Here is a 23,022-nt window from a genome sequence, read left to right as displayed (position 1 = left end):
TATTCCCTATTACAAGTATCAAAACAAGTATCACTCAAGACTGTCTTCTCAGTCTTGTCAGTGATCTCCCGAATTGCTCACTGCACACCCAGCCCTGGAGGCCACGGGGAGGAAGTTCTCACTATCGGGACTGAAGACAGAGGAGGCCCATCAATGGAACCAGACCTGCCTTGGCCAGTACTAGGCAGATCAAACCCAGAGCTACGACCGTTCCCTCTGCCAGGGCTCTTCAGACAAGGGGAGGAGGACCCTGAGGCCTCAGAGACTTCTCCAACGTTTGTGGTGCAAATAGTTTCAAGGGAGTCAATTTGCAGATGCTCAAATTTCATGGATTCTCTCCTGATGGAGAAAAGTGCATTCAGCCCGGGCCTTGGGACTTCCTCTCTCTGACTGTTTCCTCCACAGGTGTCCTCACCACCTCACACCCATCCTGAAACTTACCGAAGTAGGCTGCAAGGGGAAGGGCTGGGGAATACCCCTCGGGGCCGCAACGGAGGAAGAATCTGAGACTGCAGCCCCCACATGAGACTCACATGGCAAAAGAAGAGATTTGAGAGCAGCAATATTGAAAAGGGAGCAGGAGATACATCTTTGCCAGATTTATCTTCCCAATTTCCCAATCACCGTCTTTCTCTGTCTCCCTCCCTTCCTCCCTCTTTCTCATTCTCTTTCTCTCTTTCCTCACATAGAATTGGAAATTACGATTAATTTAGTTGATTGCCCGGGGACACATTTTAACCTATGTATTTGAGTTGAACAACGAAGTCAGTCTGTTTCTGGAAATGTAAGTTTGATTTGGTTGATGGGATGGCTAGCAGGACTGGCTTTATCATTTAGATGAGATGGCAGACCAATTCCAAAATTTTAAAGAATGCAATATAAAAAATTTCAGATATATTTAAATATAAATCCAAATATAAATAAAAATATTTCATATATATTCTTTGTAAAAACCAAAGTTACCATAAACATTTTAGATATTAACTTAAAAATATAAAAGGAGATGCATAGGTTTTCTAAATTATTTTCGGAAAAACTCACGCGGCAACGTTCAGAGACCACTGCACCAAGTTTCCCCACCCACTCCACACCCTACCCTTGGGGAAAATCTTACCATGCCCCCAAAGCACGTGGCTTTTCACACTCTTTGTCTGGCAGAGCTACCCAAGCCCGTGTGTTTCTGATACTAAGCAAAAATATCCTGGCATTCCTTCCAGGTTAGTCAGAGTTGTCAGAATGTTGTCCTCAAGAAGACAGTTATAGCTGCATTATGTAGTGTTATTACTTAACAATTTCCATATTAACCAGTCTTTATCTTTACAGTTCCAGTTTCTAGCATATGCATAATTTATACCCAAAACATGACTATTGAAGACTATCTATACATTACTGAATATTATCAGTACTTCTGAGCATCACCCAAAACATTGCTTATGTCTGCCGATTACATTTACATTAAAATGTCGCACATCAACTTTTTAAAAAAAATCTTTTTGCATGAAATCCTTTAAGCCCTAAAGCAAGTTATATTTGGCCGAGGGATGGCTAAAAGAAATAACAGTGACTCGCCTTGAAAATAAGACCAAAACTTTGAGATATGCAGGAATTAATGGAAGCAAGAAATTCATCACTCTCTCAAAATAAACCTTAACCTTAAGATTTTTTTTCATTAGATTTTGTAAAAAGAATCTAGCACAAGAGGCCTTTCACTGACTGGAAAGAAACATTTTGTTTTAATTTTTTAAAAACATAGGAGCAGTGCATGCTCAGACAAGGCAAAGCACAGCCACGAGCCTCTTAAAGTTGTTTTTCCTGGATTTTATTATACATTCTGTGACCTTTCTGTTAGGTACTTGCCACCGAATGTATTACACACTCTGAATGCAGGGGAAGAAAGCATCTCAAGCTGCCTTAATCAAAATAAAGAATTTAGTCTAACAACGCACATGTCTTTTAGAGCTCAAGGGTAGGAATAAAGAGATCAAGCCTCAGGAAGGGCTGGACCCAGCTGTATTCTTCATCTGCCTCTCATCTCTGCTGCTTTTATTCTGTTTGGCATTTCTGCCTCTGAAGACATATTTCCTTTCCTCTCTGTCTGTATAACAAAAAGGTGTTGCCTGCAGGATGGATGTTTTTACTCGTCATGGCCTCAGACTATGGAGAGACTGTATCTTTGTCTTTATGACTCTATTCCATATTCTAAAGGGAGACCCTCTGATTAGCCCACTTGGGTCAAGATCCTGTTTCTGGTCATATTAACTCTGGGTGAGATACAGGGCAGGACGAGTAGACAAACATGGCTGCTGGGACCCCATACAAGGCACTGTGCTGGTGGGGATGGTGGTCATCGTGAAAGGTCTCCGAAAGGTGTCTACTACACCTGTCCCTGTGGTCCAAAATCCACCAGGTTTTTCCTCCTAATACTTTAGAGGAAGCAACAAATATGGCAGCCTTCTAGACTTGCTTGTAGTTAACAGAAACTAGATGTGATAATCAAACCTACACCTCGAAGTCAAGATTAAAAAATACAAATAAATAGTGGACTATTTTTTCTTACCTCACTTGAAGCAATAGAACACTCACTGCTTTCCTATTTTGAATTATATCATTTTTGCCTGGGGGAAAATAGGCAGTAAATAGCTGTTTATCATGCAGCATTGTGGCACTACTCCCAAAAGATGGTGTTAATTTAACAAATCCACTGAGAAAAATTAACAAACCTGTTTCATAGAGTTATGCTGAAAAATAAGATGTGTCTGTCTTTTCTAAAAAGTTTTCTATATAATTTGATAGGATTGTAAGTAAGTATGTGCAATGGTGGGAAATTATGAGACCTGGAAGTGATCTTGGGGCTGCCTCATGATTCACTTCCACAAACATTTATGAAGACTTTCTGTGTGTGAGTCTTGAGAGAGCTCAAAGATCCATAAGATTAGCATCGTATAAGCTTTCTGACTCATACTCCATTATAATGTATTTCTGACTCTGGCAAGTATAATGGTAGAAATGCAAATCAAAATACTTTGGGGGGAAAATGGAAGGAAAGGCTCATCAAGAGAATGATTGTTGTGTATATTTCTGATAAGAAAGAAGGCGATGAGGATCCCAAAAGCTGCCCACAGGAGGTACAGATGCTCTTGGCTGAGATTCACGAATGAGTGCCCTTGACCTCCAAATGAAATATCTATCTCTGTATCACTATCCTTCCTCCCGGACCCTTTCCCACTGTTGATACCTTGTAGGATAATGTGGTGCTTTGGAGGCAGAAGTTTTTCTTCTCTTCTAGTTTAAGATCCTTGAACAGACCTAACGTGCACCCAGCAATGAATATTTATCCTTAACCAAACTCCAAACCATACTTACTCTATGCCTCAAGGCATTCAGCTGCTTTTGCAGCTAGAGTGTCACTAGTGAGTTTGCCTTGGTCCCACAAATGAATACTTAGCCTTAGCAAACTGGAGTTCCACTAGAGGCAATGACTCAGGTCATCTCTTAATGCATGCAAACCTTTGCTGTCTCCACGTGTGTGTTTGCCCACAAGAAGTACAGCTGTTAAGATCCATGAACCTTATTCCCCAACCTCAGACCCTTGTACATATATTGGCCATGCTCTGCCAGCCCTGCTAAGTGGTTACTTTGAGTTTAAAAAGGGAAATTGAGAACAGGGTTTTGAAATCGTCCCCTTTAAAATGGATTTGGACCACGTGTGATAATGATCCTCGACCCTCCTCTTCCTCCTCCGCTTATTTTTTCTGCTCCTCCTCTTCCTCCTCCTTCTCTCCATCTTCTCCTCTTCCTTCTTTTTCTTCTTCTCTTTTGAAGAGAACCCTACGCAGCCTGTTTCCTGTTACTTTTCCCTTAATCTTCCCCTTAGTTTTTTCATCCTGAGATTGCAGAACAGGCCATGAGAGAGGCCTTAAGGGAAAAACGGCACTTGCCCCAGGTTGTTCACATTTCTGGTCCCCTCAAAAGAGCCCCATGCTCTGCCCTGCGGCCGGGGATTTCAGGAAGTCAGAACTCCTCTGATTGGGAGTGGAGAGCGTGGTGCACAGGGTAAGCCTTCGTCTGTCACACAGAGGTGACGTATTCTGGGAAGCCAGCAATTCAGATGGGTGAAAAGGCCTGCAAAGGGGAGGTAGCATCTGAATTGAGAATTGAAGGATGAAGAAACCAGGCAGAGATGATGAAAGAGGATTCAAAAAATTAAGAAAAATGTGGAAGCTTATGGTTCTGAACTGGCTGACATAGTTATAGAATATAGTAGGGAAAACAAATCCGATTATACTTATAAAATTGTGTGGTGGTTAGAGAGGTGGTTAAGGGTTTTGAATACCTATTAAGATTACGATTTGTTTAAAAAAAAAATAGGGCCGAGTGCTGGCTACCTTTTGTCTGACCCCCAGATCACCCTCCACCCTTCTCCACCAAACCAGAATGAAAAGGGTAGAAGGTGGATCTGAAGACTTGACCTTTATGGATTGCATTAATGGGCTCCCTTGTCATCTGAATTTGTATTATGTTTGACTAAGGTGGAGCGCCTTGAGGGAGGAAAGCGATGGGGGCTGGGTATTCATAACGCTGGCTCCGCCCTGCAGCACAGTTTCAGCGGCTGCAGGCAGTGATGGTTCCCCTGTGTACACTACAGCTCTGCCCTTCTTGGTGTTCCTCCTTCCAGCCGAGGGTGGTAACAGGCCTGATGGCATCCCTTATGGTTTCTTTATAGTCTCACCGTTACCTTTGCAAACTGTCACTGTACCAAACACTCCTCATGTTTTCCAATTTGAGTATGTCAGCTCTCTCCTGCGAGGGCCTGAAACGATGCGAGCCCGGAAAGTGTTTTAAGAATGACAAGAAGTGTTTTAAGGATGTAAGAAGAATGACAAGATCATGTCTGTGGTTTAAAAGAGAAGGCAGAGCATGAGAACAGATTAGGGAAGATTCGGAAAGAGATGGGCCATCTAGAGGATATAAGCCCATTTCGGAGGTTTAGATGAGAGACAATGAGAACTTGAACTTGAGCAGTGGAGACTGACCTAATATAGGAGGTGAGGAAAAAGCAAGCGTCAAAGTTGATCAGAGGGTACTATACTTGGGCGACTGCATGGTTGGTAATGTCACTAACAGAGAGTCAAAAACCCAGGAGGAAAAACAGGTTGGGCGATAGGAAAGAAAACTATTTTGAAACTATTTGTTTTCTTATATGAGGAGGTTGAACCAAATCAGTTTTCCCAACCATCTGTCATGTATAGGTCACCCCTACAATTTAGGGCATGACTCTGCATGTTTACTATTATTTTTTTCATAATCTATTTATCTTTAGATAGATTTTAGAGTTTGGTCCTTTGGGCTCAGAGTTATTCCCTGGTTGTAATGTAACTGCATGAAGCCTGTCAGCTCCCAGAGTGCCTTTTCTCTGACTGAGTCGTGTCCGACCTTTATCTTTGCATTGCAATTCCCCAAGAAAGTTAATGCTTATTTTTCTTAAAAATTAAGTGTCCAACTTACAATTCAATAGACCAGACATTTGGCGAGTCTGTCTGTATGGTGGTCTTGACCGTGCAACTGACTGATGGTTGAAAGCAGCAATATCTGGGCCTCAGCTGTAATTCCATTTGCTGATGAATCTCTGGGAAGCAGAGAGAGCAGTGTTGTTTATGCTGCTCCTTGCCCAACACACTGTGCATTTCATAAATAACATGTAGGCAGATGAAAAATAAGATGGCTGGGATCTGCAGATTTGCAGAAATACATCAAAGTCTTGAAATTCAGTCTCTATGGGCTGAGTATGCCCAAGACATAGAATGAGTGATGCCAGCTGCCATCTTTCAAGACTGTAATGGCCAAGAGGAACTTATTGGTCAAAGGAAGAGAGAACAAACTTTCAGAAGTGCTAGGTTTACTTTTTCCTTAACTGTAAAAATAAAACAGAGAAAGGGAAAACTTTCACAAAGGCTACCCGCAGAGGTTGTGACATCTGTGAAGCTTCCTAGGTCACTTTGGATGAAAGAAAGCACACCTACCTCCCTCTGAGCTTACAAACCACTTTGTTCTCAGCCTTGTTTTTCACTAGCCACGCTGACTTTTGGTTTGATGTCTCCCGTAACAGATTGTGAGCCTCCTGATGGCAGGATCCTTGTCCTATTTATATTTCTATATCTAAGCTCAATAAATGACACTTAGAAATTCATTTTAGTAAATATTTGTTAAATTAGATTTCTCAGCTTGTCTCCAGTAGGATGTTTGAGCCCAAATGAATGGTTTCTCTTCTAAGAAATAGATTCTTTGGCCTTAATGTTCCAGGATTTATTCATACCAGAATCCTTACAGATGACTCTAAAAGTTGAGATATCACTTGGATATTCTTGAAGAAGTTCAGTCCAACTCAACTGACCTTCATTCCATTCTATAGAAGCTGAAAGCAAATGAAGGAATTCCAAATGATGCCTACATGGAAGACTCTTAGCAGAGTCGTGATTGGGGCCCATGAAGGTCTGCAAAGTTAATCCATAGACAGAAGCTTAAATCCTAGAGTATTAAGGAAGGACATTAGAGAATACCAAAAACCTACAGGTATGAACATTCATAATCCAAGGAAGAAACCAAGCATCAAAAATTTCAGGGAGGCAGGAAACTGAATTTACTTAAAAGAGTAATTGTGTTCACGCTTCCCAACATTGACCTCACACTATACCATTTAATTTGAATATCTATTTGTGTGACAGATTTCACTCTGAAGTTTCTGAAAACAATGCCTGGCATCTGATAACCTAACCTTGATAACCTAACCTACTCAATTTAATTGGGAATCTAATTACCAGTTTTACCTATAGGGGTGTTATTACTCTCATTCTGTTTTCTTAAAGAAATCATTTCCAAATGAGTATCTAGATTAACTCTTTTCAAGAAAGTAAGAATCATATTTATCAAATGAACAATTTATAAATTGCACATGAATTTCAAAGTGATCTGCTGTTTTTACCAACTAGCAGTAGCTCTTTAACCAGTCCCCTAAGCACTTACGATATTATTTAACTATGCAAAGTCAGTTTACATGCAATATATCAGGAATATAAGTCTGGAATAATGCAAGCTTCATGGTGTGTATGTATGTGTGTTGTCATTGCTAACTGTCCCAAGTTGTTTCAAATCTATTGTCATTGGATACAGATTCCAAATATTCTAATAGATAAAATCTGTTTAAAAATATATATAGAGAGAGAGCACTTTATTGTGTAACAGTCCCATGTTCTAATTATTTGATCTGAAGATAGCCATTTTGCCATTTTAATGCAGGTGACTGTTTGGCAGAAATAGTCTCCAGGGTGGGATTCAAGGCACTTTTTAGCATCTTCTCTCTGTTCACTATAAATCTTACATTAGCCGTAAGACAGCAATTCAGTCTCTGATATATTTCTACGTTGCATTTGTTTCTTTGTATCCAAGCAATTAGAGCAGAAGAATGAGTTGTAGGAAAATCAGAGTTGCTCCTTGAAAGATGTAACCTGTTTAAATGAGGAAGGACCAGAAGGCAGTAAAGATGAGTGAGGTGGGTGCTATTTTAGTAAGTCATTTAGCTCTACTGTGGCATTCAGCCCCTTTTGCTGGAGAATCAGAATTCTAAATGTTGTTCTTTATTAAAGTTACTAGAGGGCAGGGGATTTGAAAGAGGGGACCAGCTTCATAATTTTTCTTCACTAACTGCTTTGCCATCCTCCTCACAGGCTCTTTTCTGCTTTCAAATCGTCTTGCCCACGATTTTTCCCCTTAAAAGCATCCTTAGGGACACTCTTACAAGTTCAACAATCTGTTTACTGTGTTAGAATTTCTAGCTCACTAATGAATCAAACAGCAGAATGACAACAAAATTTGAAAGACCAGCTTATTTTCATCTTTATAAAAAGAAACAACATGTCAGAAACTCTTAGCAATTCATTCGTGTATTCGGCAAACATTTATTAAGTATCTTTTATATGCTAGGTAAGTGCTGTGCTAGGCTGGTAATATAGAAATAAACAACAATTTACACTCTAGTGGAAAAGGCATATTGACAAACAAATATCAATTCTTCAACAAGCATGTATGAAGCACATGCCATCACTTCCTACAAAGCACTGGAGAAACACAGGAAAGGAGAGGTCAAGTCTGCATCAAAGGTGAAAATAATATGGTAGAGAGATTGTAGTAGGATTTGGTGGGGAGGTTGTAGAAGGATTTGGTCTGGATTTATGGATTGAAATCCCCAGATGAAAAGGAGGAACAACTCAAGAAGACAGAACAACTTGTGTCAAGATACAAACTGTAACAGAGAACAGGTGTGGTTAGTGTGAATGAAACATAGGTCAGGCAAGAAACAATAACAGGAAATTTACTGGGAGTCAACAGGGAGAGATTATTTTAAAGAGATCTACATAAAATGCTAATTGCTTATATGCTTATAATTTCTCTTTTTGTTTTAAAAATAAGTTGTTTTACAAACACAACAAGAAAATACAATTTTATTGCTTTTTTCAATTTTTAAGTTTATATTTATATTAAATTTATAAACTGAACTAATTCATAGATCCAAGAGAGCTTTAAGTAAATGTATTAATAAATGCAAAATAAGGTATATTTAAAAGAATTTGTAGGTATTTGTGAGTTATAATGAAATAAGTCAGTTTTTCTAGATGGATTGTCATACAGGGTTGTCAACTTTAAATTGTCTTAAGTGATTTAGGAAGACGCAAGTTGCTAGGCAATTGCTGAGGGAAATCACGAAGACTGATAATTAACTTCAACACTGCAATCAGTTTCAATCAAACAGATTATGTGTCTAGGAGAATTCAATAAGAAAATTAGAGTGAGTTTTCATATAGTGCAATTTACATGAAAAAAAATTTTCATTCTGATCTAAAAAACTTAAATAGTACTTGGGCATTTCCAACTGTGGGACTTTGAGATATCACATTCCTAAGGAGAGAGGAAGAGAAAATATTATCAAAAGAGACAGCTAGTAAAAAGTTAGTGAACGAAAAGTAGAAATCAGCCAGGCTTCTCATGTGTATTCACTCATATATGAACCCCTAGTGTTAGCAGGACAGAGCCATCCAAACTATGTGTGATGAAGGACCAGCTGTGTTTTGTTTTGTTTTGTTTTCAATCCATCACATACCAATGCTTTTGTAAGAAGTACTGGGAAAAATGAAGCTAAAAGACACACAAAATGCTAGTCCAAATTTCTCATTCTTAGCCTCAACAGCTACAAACATTTCTAAACACCTATTCTCAATTTTTGTAGTTACCTCATCATGGAAAGATGAACAGAGTAAGACCATAACCATACATAAATCATACTCTCAGTAGCTCTGTAAAAGAGTACATGGTACATATTTGGGACCCAACTAACTTTTCCTAAATAAATTGTAAAATAAATATTTTAGCTCTGCCCATAGTAAGTTAACATTCAAGTGGGAGAGACATGAATATAAATAAAAGTGCAACTAAGTTCATTTTTCTAGACAGATTCTTACATAGTGTTGTCTATTTTAATTGTCAAAAGATTTAGAAAAGACGCCAGTTGCTAGGTGATGTGAAGGGAAATCATGAAGTCTGACAATTAACTTCAATACTGCAATCAGTTTTTAAGCAAAGAGATTATGTGTCTAAGGGAATTCAATAAGAAGATTAGAGTGAGTTTTCATACGAAACAATTTATGTGGAAAAATATTTCATTCCAATTAACAAAAATACCATCATATATCCTGGTAGTGAAATGCATGGTGCCCAGTGGAGTGCAAAGAGAAGTGGTTTATCTGACTCCAGAGACAGCAAAGGCACTGACCAATGAGGAGGGCACTTAAAAGCAGGAGCAGGAATTATGGGAAAATATTATATACTCAAAACCCCTCAACAGTGCAGCAGAGAAAGCAGGTAGACATTGAGAAGAAATGCTAAAAGAGAGGAGTCAGAGGAGACTGGAAACGTGAAGATTGTGAGGGGCAGGGAACTTATCTTTTAGGCAAATGATTTACAAGGAGCCAGGGCAGGGTGGAGGTGAGGCACTGATGCAGGGGAAATGCCTTTTGATCTTTTCAAAATTGTAAATCCATCACCCCACCCCCCAAGATTCTGATACACAACAGCCTAATGAATAGGATTTGGGAAATACAACAAAGTGCCAGAAAAGAATTAAAAATTATGTTTAATGTCACTGCCCAGAGGTACAGGCTATACCATTTTGATAAATTTTCTTCCAAATTATTATCAGTGTGCACAAACATACACATACCTTCCATCCTGAAATTTGAATTGTTCTCTATGAAATATTTTCTCCTTGTTTCCCCATACTAATCATTCTCAAATTTTTTGCTTTCAAGGTACTTTTTACCCTTAAAAATTGTTGAGAACCCGAAAAGAGCTTTTTAAGATTATAACTATTAAAATTTAACATATTAAAAATTAAAACTAAGAAATACTTAAAATTATATTGCTTAATTAATTTAAAATAATAATAAATTTACATCTTAACCAACATATATTATGAAAATGTATTTTATATATAGGTGTAATATAAAAAATTAAAAACTCATGAGAAATGACCTTTACCAATTATGGAATTTTAAGGTATCACATTCACAGAGGAAAAGAAAAGAAACATTTTCAGAAGAAGTAGCTAGAAAAACTTATTAAAGAAAAGTATATGTTAGCCAGGTAAATGAGTAGGTACTCATATTTAAAGGACCAGTGTTTAGTGGACCAGAGATATGCAAATGAAAGTGATGTTTTAGTGAGTGCTGGCGCTAGGTAATCATATCTATGTTTGCATTAACACTTTTGCTATATTGTTTTGATTGAAGTATAATAAAAAAATGTTCAACTTCACAGAGATGCATTTTGAAAAGGGAAGTTCATTTTCATAGATTTTCAGGCAATCATGGATTTTTTTTTTATATTACACCAAAACATGACACTGTGGTAGTTTCTAACGTATAGTTGTACTGTGGGATCTAAAACTGTATCAATAAAATTTTTGTTCTGTTAAATTAAAAATTCATTGGTCTATTTTGCACTTTGAATGGATCATTTACTCATGTTTAATTTGGTAATACTGCATTTTTCATTTAGAAAATATTGATTTGGTGAGTTATGCAGCTTGTCAACTATTGAAACACTTCATTATGCAATATAAGAAAAAAACTCATCAGATAAATCTTTAAAGTACTGGGAAGCTATTGTGCTCCTGGTGAACAACACAAGGTTTTCAAAATTCCAATTTTTGTTTGGAAGTTTGAATTTTATCATTGGCAAGAGATATTGCCAGGTGTTTGATGTTAACAGCCTTGCTTCATTCATTTTTAAGAAAATGTCTGCCAAATTCCCTGTTCTGAATAACCATTGATTGTCCGCCAGTCATTCTTTCAAATAAAAATGGTGTTCCATATAAAAGTGGCTAGTTTAGCAAACAACTCAATCTCACAATGCGTTTTCACAAGACAACTTGTACTTTAAAATGGTACAAAAATGCTTTATGTATGCTTTCCAGAATATTAAAAAGACTTGTACTGAGGAGTTGAGATTTACATTTGCTTTACTTTTTAAAAATTGAAGTATATAGTCAATTTACAGTGTGTCAATTTCTGGTGTACAGTATAATGTTTCAGTCATACATATACATACATATATTCCTTTTCATAATAGGTTACTACAAGATATTGAATTTAGTTCCCTGTGCTATACAGAAGAAACATTTATCTACTTTATATGTAGTAGTTATAATAATTTTTTCTGCTTCCTCAAGGCCATTTTGAAGCAAAACTGACCTTTTAAAATTTTAACTGCAAGCACATGGTGAAGATTGCAATGTACATTTTGGTAGCACTGTCTTGATTCCTGCTAAGGGACTGGCAGTTTTTACCTACCAATGCATTGGCACCATTGGTGCAAATATCAACACACTGAAAAAGGCTGTCATGATAAAAATTAATTGATCTATCTTACACTAGGAGTGATCTTTTGATTTTAGACCAAGAGGTCTTTTTGTTATTTGAAAATAGTTTTAAATTGTTACACTACTTGAAGAGGTCTGAGGATCTCCAGCAATCCACAGACCACACTTTGAGAAGCACTGTCCTTATACCACTAAACATTCTTAAAGCTTTACTTGAAAGGGCGGTCTGATACTCTTTCTAGTACATGTATCATCATTTAACCATTTTCCTATTATTAGACATTTAGGTTGTATCTAATTTTTCCTTATTATCAATAATTTGTGATGAGCCCCTTTCTGTATAAATCTCTGTCTTCCTCTCTAATTATTTCCTAAGGATTGACTCCTAGTAGTTTTGCCAGGTCAAGACAAATGTTCAAAGTGTGCTATCAAATGTATTTCCAAAGCGCTGCTGCAGCTCTGCATCTGGGTCACGTTAAGTGGTTGTGAATGTGCTAACACTGCAGTCAGAGGAGGAGAGGCCGGTGGAGACGGCACGCCCATTGACAGCATGGGGTCTCCTCGGGGTTAAGCTACGGGAACCTGGGTCAGCTTTATTCATACTAATTACCTCCATATTCCTGGGCATGTTCCCACTTAAGCACTCTGCCACAGCGAGATCGCATTAACAGTGACAGGTTTTTGTGGTCAGTGATATTTATTTCCTGCCTGAAAAGAGTAGGAGAAAAACAGGGCAGCTGCTGTGTCATGTGAATGAGTTTAGCAAAATTTGGTGTCCCAGTTGTTTGGTTTTGTGACCCTGGATGATTAATCCTTTCCTCTCCCTTTTGTGGCATTTCTGGTTATGTTTGCAAACCCAATTCTTTCTGAACTTTTTCACCCAAAACATTTGGTTCAGCTTGTTTTTTTAAGGACTGGAAAATGAAAACTTGAGCTCATGGACATGCCCTCTAAATTATCCCTGCTTTGTCAGGCTGGCTTGCTGCTTTTCTTTCTTTCCTTTCTTACAGATTGTTTGTTTTCATTATTTTTTAAGTCTTTATCTTGCCAAAAGTAGAGACCATTATAGATCTGAATAGTTTTGTTTACTACCCCTCATGATTTCTTCCCTTTTTTCTTTAATAGTGGTCAGATAATAACAGTATTTTACAGGAGTATACATTCAATGAGAAAAGACTGATTTAATAGACTCAATTTATTCTTTCTTATAATGCCTCATGATGTTGTGCAATTTTATTCTATCTATAGATTCTTAAAACAGATTTAATGTGCCATGCTGTAATTATGCACCACAGATTGTAATCTTAGTGCTGGCTTTTTTTATGAAAAACACAAACATATTGAAAATGCCCCCCCAATCAAATTTTCTAAGACACGGTGGTACTTCGGGGGGTCCATTACATCCACCCCCACTCTTTGCTCCCATCTTCACCTAGATAGTTATTACTGATGAGCCAGCCATCTGGTATAGTTTCAGTCTGATATTTTCAAAGATATTTGTTGAAACAACCTAGTGGAATCTATGGCTGCTTTCTCCAAAATAATGCTGTGGGGATTTGTTACTTTATTAGCCTAGGTTGTAGGGACAGAATGCATATCATAAAGGTGTTCTCACCTGAATTGGAGATGGTGTGCGTCTAAGCACCTGGTTTGTTTATGTTTGCTTTTTTGAAAGTGAAATTGAAATGTAACTTACTGTCTTGCTTAAATTTTTACAATTTGCATTAGAGATTCTTAAAGTCAAAGTTGTGTCCTATGTTAAATGAATGTGGAGATTTGCATACCCATTTCCTGTACTGTCACCTCTGGCTCAGCTCTGTTTCCCAGTCCTCAGAGTGCCTCTCTCCAACTTCCTATCTACTTCTCATCTTGTCTTATATTCCTCTATGTGCTTATCTCGGCAAACTGCCAGAAATCTATCCTCATTATTAAAGGAACAAAATAGTGTCTAAATTTTAAAATCCATGATACCTCTCTTGAAAAACAGTCTATTCAAACAGGCTAAAATTTGGACTGGAAATGATCAGAGACCAGGTGTGAAATAAAACTTGTCTAAGGTTGAGAAAAGAAAGATGGTTATGTGAATCATGAGGCATCGACAGTTACACAAGACACACGGTACACCAGTCTCTTCCTATTACTACAAGTTAAAAATGAACAAACCAAAAAAACTCATTTTTATAGTTTCTAAAATCAGGAAACAAATAAAAAAAAAAAAGAGCATCACTCATTAAGTTTTATAATGAGACAGAGAAAAACATTGTTAGTACTCTGGCTAAGAAACAAACATTTCTAAAAATATGTCTTCTTGACAGAGAGGAATATGTTTAATGAACGTTCAAAATAGATATGAGTAAAAGTAGGAACCAGAAATATTTTATTTTTAATTAGGATTTTATAATACATTTTCCTTTTATCTGAAAGATTAGCACACTCACAAAGACTTCATAGAAAGTCTTAGGACTGGAAACATTTGGAAAAAACTAATTGAAGAGTTTAAAATGACAGAGGTAGCAATGAGTAGAGTAGAATTGAGATTTGCTTCTCTGGGACACCCCAGATTCACCATAATCAGGCTAAGCAAAATTTAATATAATAGGCATGACTCCCAGAATAAATGAATTCCATATCCACTAGTCAAATGATTGTATTTCATAATTTAGATGGATTGTTTTTTTTTTTTAAAAAGTCACATGTACTTTTATGGTTGGAAAACATTTTCCCCAGTAGTAACAACTCAAATACTTCATAGTCTAAAAATTCATGTCAAGACCCTGATACTCATACATGCATATTTCAAACCTCTCATTTTTTCAGAGATACGTATGAGATATTAGGAACACAGGCCTTTATCCTTCAAATATTGTAAAATGAGTTATTTGTAACCAATTAGATTTTTCTCCAATAATATGACTTTTTCTGTTTTTATATAAAATAGATAAAAGGACCATCCCTGTTCTGTTCTACTCTGCTTATCTTCAGGAAAGCCTCCAAGCTACTCCTGTGGGCTGACATTTAACTAGTTGAAAAAAAAAAAATGGAAAGAGAGGGCGAAAGTAGGTTCCCAGCCCACTTAAAGTCTTGGGCTAAGCAGAAAAGAGATCTAAACACAAATGTGACTCCATGATAACAACAGTGAAAATGGAAGTCTTTTCTGCCTGGGTGTTGATGAAGTATATTGCTGGGCATGGAGGAACAGGGCAGAGAGCGAGTTAGTGGATTTTGTTCCATCATTAAGTCTTTGGACTATATGCATTCATTAAGTTATCCTTCGTATAAACATTCAGTTGATTCCCATTTCACTAGGTGCTGTGATGGAGAGAAGAGTAAACTAGACAAGGTCTTTCTCCTCTGGAGGACTTACAGTCTAATGGGGAATGAATCTCATTTGCCCCATCTGTAAAAAAGTCATGAATAGGATGATCACAAAGGTCCTTGCTAACTCTCAATAAATAAATCTATTTTTTAAGTGAATATTATTTGCCACTTCCTTATGTTTTTCCTTTATCCCACTGTCCTTTCATAGATCCAGGGCTTTGGGGTCAAGAGAAAGAAGTAGGAAGTTTAAAAGAAGATATAAATGGCAAAAGGAGGGGGGAAAAGAAGTTAAAGAGAACACCACTGGACTATTAGTGGGCATCTACTTGTGGTAGGCATTTAAAAAAAATGTAATTTCATCTAAGAGACAGAAACCTGGTAAGCTGACCCCCTAAAAAAGAAATTCTAGAGGCAGGAATCATATACTGATCAAGTTTGTAAGTCAGGACCTAACACAGTACTTGGTTGATAGATAGTACATGTCCTAGAAATGCTGGATAAATTTAAATAAATAAGTGATAAATAACATAATCAGCATTCTAGCATCCCGCCGTCTTAAGGAGTGGGTCAGCACATCATAGACATCATTTTCCTTCAGGCACTTAGGACAGTTATCTCTTGGACCTTAGAATGTTCTTCAGCATTTAGAAACAAATATAGAAATCAATTCTTTAGTGGAAGCATGAGAGCAAATTCTGCCATACACACATGCCCAGCATGTATCTTTTGGGAAATCAATGATCATATTTATCCCTTCAAATCACCTTGATAGTTGCATTATGATTGCCCAGTTTCAGAAAGTGTAGTTCTTCATACTTTTTAGTAGACAGATTTTTTTACAGTAGAATTTTACAATACTAGGTGTTAATAATATAGGACTGGGTGTTTGGTGGATTTGACTGTGAAGCCTGACCAGTTTCTTAGGCACACAAAAATGACATACTAGTAAGTTAGAGAAAAACATGTCTGTTGTTAATAAAAAGAAAGTAAACCACTAAGAACAACCAAAAATAACAATTAATTAGTAAATAAAATTAATAAGATATACTCATTAAGCAAATTATAAAAGTAGATTAAAATTATTAATTAATAAACTTGCAAAGCACATAAGTAGATGTTTATTTTGAAGTGTAGACTTGTCAATAAAAACAACTCAGGCATTGTCTTGTCATTCTTGCTTTGTCACTCCCCTGATAGCCATTCATCAACATTCAGAGTGATATCTATGCTCACTGTCACCTTGTTTTTCTTTTAACCTAGATAAAGTTTTATTCACTTATTTCATCTAAAGAAGTTTACATTAAATGGCAATTGGACTCTACCCTAAAACTGACCAAACACTGGCATAATATTTTTTCTCATACACTAGCATTATAATTTAGTTTTAATTAGTGAAGATTTTATAGCTCCACGAAACTAGAGATAAAAATGTTTATCAGTTAGATACCACTTCACTCCTTTTGGGATGGCAAAAATAATGAAATAGAAAATAACAGGTGTTGGTGAGGATGTGGGGAAATAGAAACCCACATAGTTTATTGATCAGAAGGTAAAATGGTGCAGCTGCCATGGAAAATAGTTTGGTGCTTCCTCATGACCTAAAATATAATCTCCATATAACCCAGCAATTCCACTCCTAATTATTTACCCGAAGGAATTGAAATGGACACTCAGATACTTACATGCCAACGTTCATGGCAGCATTAGTCTTGGCAGCCAAAAGGTGGAAACACCTCAAGTGTCCAACATCAGGTGAATAAACAAACAAAATGTAGCACATGCATACAATGGAATATTATTCAGCCATAAAAATACTGAACTTCTTACACATGCTACAATATGGATGAATCTTAAAAACATGATGCTAAGTGAAATAAGCCAGACATAAAAAGATAAATATTGTATGATTCCACTCACATGAAGTACCTAGACTGGGTAAATTCATAGAGATATAAAGTGAATTAGAGGTCACAAGGGGCTTTAGGAAGGGGAGAATGGGGAGCTATTATTTAATGGCTATAGGATTTCTGCTTGTGGTGATGAAAATGTTTTAGAAATATATAATGGTGATGGTTGCACAACACTGTGAATGCAATGAATGCCACTGAATTGTAAACATTTAAAAATGGTTAAAATGTCAAATTTTGTTATATATATATAAAACCACAGTTTTTTAAATTAATAATTAAGTTAATAAAATTAATATTACTAAAAACCTTTGAATTATATACTTTAAATGGCTGAGTTGTATGGTGTGTGAATTATAATTTAATAAATCTATTATAACATATAAAATATAAGCATTTACCTCAAAGCCATGTTTACTGAATGCAACACAGGTGAATATTTGTCTTATTTTTGTTTTTCTTCATTGCCCATCTACAATAATTTGAGATATCTACTGTAAATACTTTCATGTTTTTAATCAACGCTAAAACAATTTTGTTAGTTAATAAGCCATGAAGTCAATTCCTTTGGAGGTATCCAAATGCACACTAAATTTAAATTGGAAACTCACATCGGAATTATCCTAGTTCTGCACTGATGTATCTCTGTTTAGCCTCCTAAAGATGTCACCTTACACAGTGCCTGCACATACTGGATGTAGCCGGAGCTTAATCATAATGTAAGGTACTGATAATTTAAGTGAGGAAAACTCAGGTGATCCAGGCAGCTTCCTTTCCTTTGAACTTCTAAGTCAGTGCCCTGCTCATTCTAGGAGGTGGTTCCATTCTTTGAAATCCCAGCTCTTAAAGAGCCATCTGCCTAATGACAAGTACAGTAAGTTGAACATAGCATTTTTTAGCCTAATATCATTGCACCACAGAACTGGCGGAAAACTTCATAATCAGACATTTTTGCTTTCCGCGTATCAGGATCCATCATTTTAAGTAAAATTGTTTATGTTTGAATATTAATTTTATATAGTTGATGAAGGTGGAAAATTATATCATAGAACTTGAAATAATAAATGTATGGAGTTGACATGAGAAATTAGTCGATCTATGGGTAGTAGGTAATATTTTACCTTTTAAGTAGGAAAGACATTAATAAGCAAGCCCAACAATTCAGAGATTTCCTTTATTGGGAGACATACCCGTGACCTGGGAGAATAAAAGTTTGAGATCGCCAATAAACATAACTTGAAGTAAACATAATTTGCTCACCTTCCATTACTCATCCCGTGACCCTTTCTTTCTTCTTCTATGACAATTCCATGTCCTTAGACTTATATATCACCCTTCTTTCTTTATAGTCACCCAGTCCCTAAAGGCTGGCCACTTCATTTTAATAGAAAGTTATTTAAGACTGAAAATCCTTCTGGAAGAAAAGTAGCTTCCATACTGAATTAATAGGATTGGAAAATTGATCAGTTTACTTGACTTCCACCTGCCAATCTTGGTTTAGGTCATCTGGGGCCCCAGCAATTCAAGGCAAAAATAATCACCTCACATCAAGATCTTTTGTGTTGCTTGTGCCTCACTTCTATCCAGCTGACAGCCAAGCCTGTCCCTTCAGTGCCTGGTGGCCTGCCCAGCCTTTGGACCATCTGTCCTGTCTCGTCTTATGGTTTGGGTTTCCTTCTGCTTCCTGATTTCAGTCGAGATTAATTTTTCTGAGCTGTCGGTGTCTGTGGCTGTCCCACCTTTAACTCCTTCCCAGTTTCCACTTGTTTGAATCCTCCCTCCATGTTCAGTCTCTCCTGTCCCAGCCTTTGCTTTCACATTTTGACACATTTCAGAATGGCCCTTCACCTACCACCCAGTTTCAGCTTTGAGAGCAGCCCCGTCTAGGCTCATGCCCTAACTTTGCCACATACTGAGTTTCCTGCTCTGAGACCTGAACGCTGACTAGTCTTGGAGAGAGAAAAGGCCAAGAATCAAACACCACTTATTCAATTTAATTAGAGCAACTCATAAACTTTCAATTAGTTGTTAAGGAATTTATTTGTTGCCTCATCCATTTAAAATTATATCCTTGCTGCTTTTTTTTTTTTTTAACAAAATAACACACAAAAATGGCTGCTATGACCCTCTTCATCATTAACCAAAATGTAGATGCAATGAGGGCCAACTGGTTAAGCTATTAAATATTTAAGCCAATTGCATAGAAACAGTGGAGGTCAGGAAGCTTAGAAGACACTGAATCTACAGGGAGAATGCATTGCCAGCCAACCCAATAACCCAGGTTTTACGCTGTTGGGCTCGCTAATACCGTTACTTTTTAGGAGCGGACCATGGAGTTTGGTAGATGAAATAAGAGGTCATATCTCTGATAATTTCTTTTCAAAGAGTACATCAGTAAGAGCTTCCTCTTTACCACCTTTTCTTTTAGGATTTAAGAGTATGTTATTAACAAATATTGTCTTTATACTCTAATAAGGCAAAAATATTCATGCATTGTATTTATTTTCTTCCTGGCTGCCTCCTCAAGACACTGGCAACCTTTCTGGAATTGGTCCTCCATTCTCTACTATGTGTATTTGTACATGTGTGTGTGTGTGTGTGTGTGTGTGCATGTGTGTGTGTGTGTACATGTGTAGGGTTTTCCTTGTATCTTCAACAGGGTATATGTAGTTATCTGGTTATATTTATTTCGTTCCTGTGATGAGCATTTTTTTCTTCATCAGTTGTGACCAACTATGCCAGGGCTCGTTGTCTTCCAATAAGTCTGTTGACCCGTAAATAACTAAAGTATAGGAAGGAAATGGTCATTTAGGAGCTCAGTTAATCAGAGTAAATTACACAGATCTAGACCAATGTGTGCAGTTACCAAGGGCAGGTCTCCTTGTGATTCATGAAAGGAAACACTAACATAAAGATCTCTTAGAAACACTCATGTTTAAACCTGGTGTTTAAAATGTTAACTACTATGACTCCTGTGCTACGATCTTTATGATGGACCCTGTCGTGGAAGAGTCCACACAATACACAAGACAGTTTGACACTTTTCAAGTCTGTGGGACCTCAACGTGGCCTTTCCTTATAACCTGTTCGGCTTTATGTTACATTGTTCTTTCTAATGTTGTACCCTTTTCATTACTTGAGTAATATTTAAGAAATCAACTTTAAGAATAACGTTTTTACGTGCTTGGGTTCATTTGGATCTAAATATTCAGAGATCAAATTGCATTTGCTTTCTGGAACGTGGTTGCGTTGGTGTCCTGCAAAAAAAAGTCTTTACTTACGGAAATGCCTTCATAAAAATAAGTACACTCGCTAGACAATTTGTCTCTCAAAGGTTTCCACCAGATAACAACCTGAAAATGTCCTCTGGTGCATTTCAGTACGGTACTTATTTTTCTTTTTGTGGCCCTGTGTGTTTTAAGGAAAAGGAAAAGAAGTGTTCACTGTGCATTTGTTAATCCAGTTTACGGGAACGGGAGCAACCCAGAGAAAACAGAGGTAAGTGGTAATGGGCAACCATATTGTTTCAGAATGGGGAACACAAGCACACAAATGTGCACAAACACACACACACTGAGTGTTGTTTGGACATGTTCCCACATCACGGCTCAGAGATAGGTTTTAGTGGAGGTATTCCATTTGGGGATGGGAAAGAGTTTCAGTCTCTATAAACAGGCAATGAGCAGTTTCCATTTCAGTCTGCTTGTAGACACAGTTCACTGTTCAATGGCTTTGTGGTCACTGTTTATCCCCGAAGAGAGCTGACAAATCTGGGAAGTATCAGTTTAACCCACACAGTTGAGTCAGCTGCTCACCGTAACTCTTCACTGACTGTTCTTCATGCTTTATTCCCAAACACAAAAAGGAGGATAACGTTCAGTGCTTGACTTCAATCCGGGTGTGGGCTGCGGGGGCCACCTCCTTATCGCTTAGAAGGAAAAAGGAGAAACCAAAGTGCGTTGCGTCTTGCATGGCCTTTTTTAGGGCTCCTCCTTATCAGTGCGGTGTGAAGTAGGCAAGAGAGAAAATGGGAAGCAAAACGTCTCTTCCCCTTCTTTGGGTAACGTGGCCTCCACCTGGGTATAAAACAGCGTAGTCATGACACACCGCTCCTTATGTCTGAAAGCTTCCTTCCATCTGATTTTAGAAATATTGTATCAAATTCATTCTCTTGTTAAAATCAGCATCTAGAAAGCTAGTTTTAATCTTCCCCTATTTTTTAGAAATAAAAATAGGCCATAAACAGTTGTTACTGGTCCTGGAAATGAGTAGCAAAGGTGTCAGATCAGGTGTGTTCTAGTATTTTTGAGTGATGTGGTTGAAGTCGACCATAACCCTTGACTTTCTGCTTTCTGTTACCTGATAACTTAGAAGAGGAAAGGAGAAATTAAAGTGGGTTACATCTTCAATAATGACATCATACACACTTTTAGTATTGTTTCACTGGGAATGAAGACAAGAAGCAAGGTATTTCCCAGAGCACAGAGAGAATTAATGTGGATGATTTTTTGTCAATTCAGTCAAGACACAGAGTGAAAATGGAAATGTAGCTCTACTTACTGGATAATAAAGAAAGAAAGAAATGCATATTTAAGAAACCAAATGCAATGTATCCTCTTGACAAAGTAGGAAGGTGTAATGTAAACCTATTTTCATTTTTTTACTAAAGAAAAGAAAATTTAATCTTTAGCTTAGTTTAACTTTTAGTATCTGAAAGTTATAATGATGTAAGGAATTAAAATATGTTTTAAATTTCACTTTTTTTTATTAATCATTCCTCTTTTATATGCTTTTTCCTTCCATTAAGAATGGCTTGAGAAGAAATCCTGTCATATCACTTGACTTTTGTCACTATTTTGATTTCTACTGTTTCAGAAACAAATGACTTTGTATTAATTAAACTAAGTGCACCTTCCCTGACATTATAACAGAGAAAGAGACTTCTTCAAAAATACCCTTCTAAACAGTCTTAGAGAAAATTCTCATATTCTGATATAGAAATTGAGAGACTAGTACAATGAACCAACACGTACCCATCATCCAACTTCAACAATAATCAACCCACAGTCATTCTTGTTTCACCTCTCCTGCCACTCATTTCCTCCACCCACCACGATGGTGGTGATATTTTTCAAAACAGACTTTATTTTCTTTAGAGCAGTTTTCAGTTCAGGGCAGAAAGTACAAAGATTTCCCATATATCCCTGTCCCCACACATACGTAGCCTCCCCCATTATTATTAACACCCCCCACTAGAGGGGTATATTTCTTACAATGGATGAGCCTATCCTGACATGTCATTATCACCCAGAGTCCACAGTTTACATTATGGTTCATTTTTGGTGTCAACCAGAGTGTTTTCAAGCAAATTCCAGATATCATTTGATTTTACCAGTCAAGATTTCACTTGTACCAGAATAAGAACTTAAAAACCATAAGCCACAGTTAAACACTTAACAGTAATTCCATGACAAAATCAAACATGCAGTCAGGGTTCAGCCTACCCCAGTTATCTCTTAAGTAATAGCAGGTTTTATACTTTGTTACTGTTGTTTTTAAACATCAGGATCCACATAAGGTATATGCATCCACAGACACGTCTCTTAAGTTTCTTTTAATCTCTAGGTTTCATTCTCTCTTATTTCTCCCTTGCAATTTATTTGCTGAAGGAATCAGGTTGGTTATCCTGTACAACTTACCACATTTTAGATTTTCTAATATACACTGCAAAATATAATTCTCCCAAATGAAAGCTGTTGGGTTTTTAAATATATATATATTTGTTTTGCTTTGTTTAACCTACCTATAATCAAAATAGCAGACTTAGAGAAATCAGCACCATAGAAGGAAGTAGTCAAAATCCCGGCCACT

At 37.1% G+C, this 23,022-nt stretch overlaps 1 protein-coding gene across 2 annotated transcripts in view; it reads left to right on the top strand.

The window, feature by feature from the left end:
- MALRD1 (MAM and LDL receptor class A domain containing 1) overlaps positions 1–23,022 on the top strand; it is a 438,921-nt gene that overhangs the window by 415,328 nt on the left and 571 nt on the right. For both annotated transcript variants that reach the window (XM_074358489.1, XM_045511295.2), the window contains exon 40: positions 20,574–20,649. In XM_074358489.1, coding sequence (XP_074214590.1) covers positions 20,574–20,649 — 76 coding nt within the window. The remainder of the gene's footprint in view (positions 1–20,573; positions 20,650–23,022) is intronic.

Source organism: Camelus bactrianus, chromosome 35 (genome assembly GCF_048773025.1).
Source record: "Camelus bactrianus isolate YW-2024 breed Bactrian camel chromosome 35, ASM4877302v1, whole genome shotgun sequence".
NCBI classification, from domain to species: Eukaryota; Metazoa; Chordata; class Mammalia; order Artiodactyla; family Camelidae; genus Camelus; species Camelus bactrianus.
This window is presented reverse-complemented; position numbering and strand designations above follow the sequence as displayed.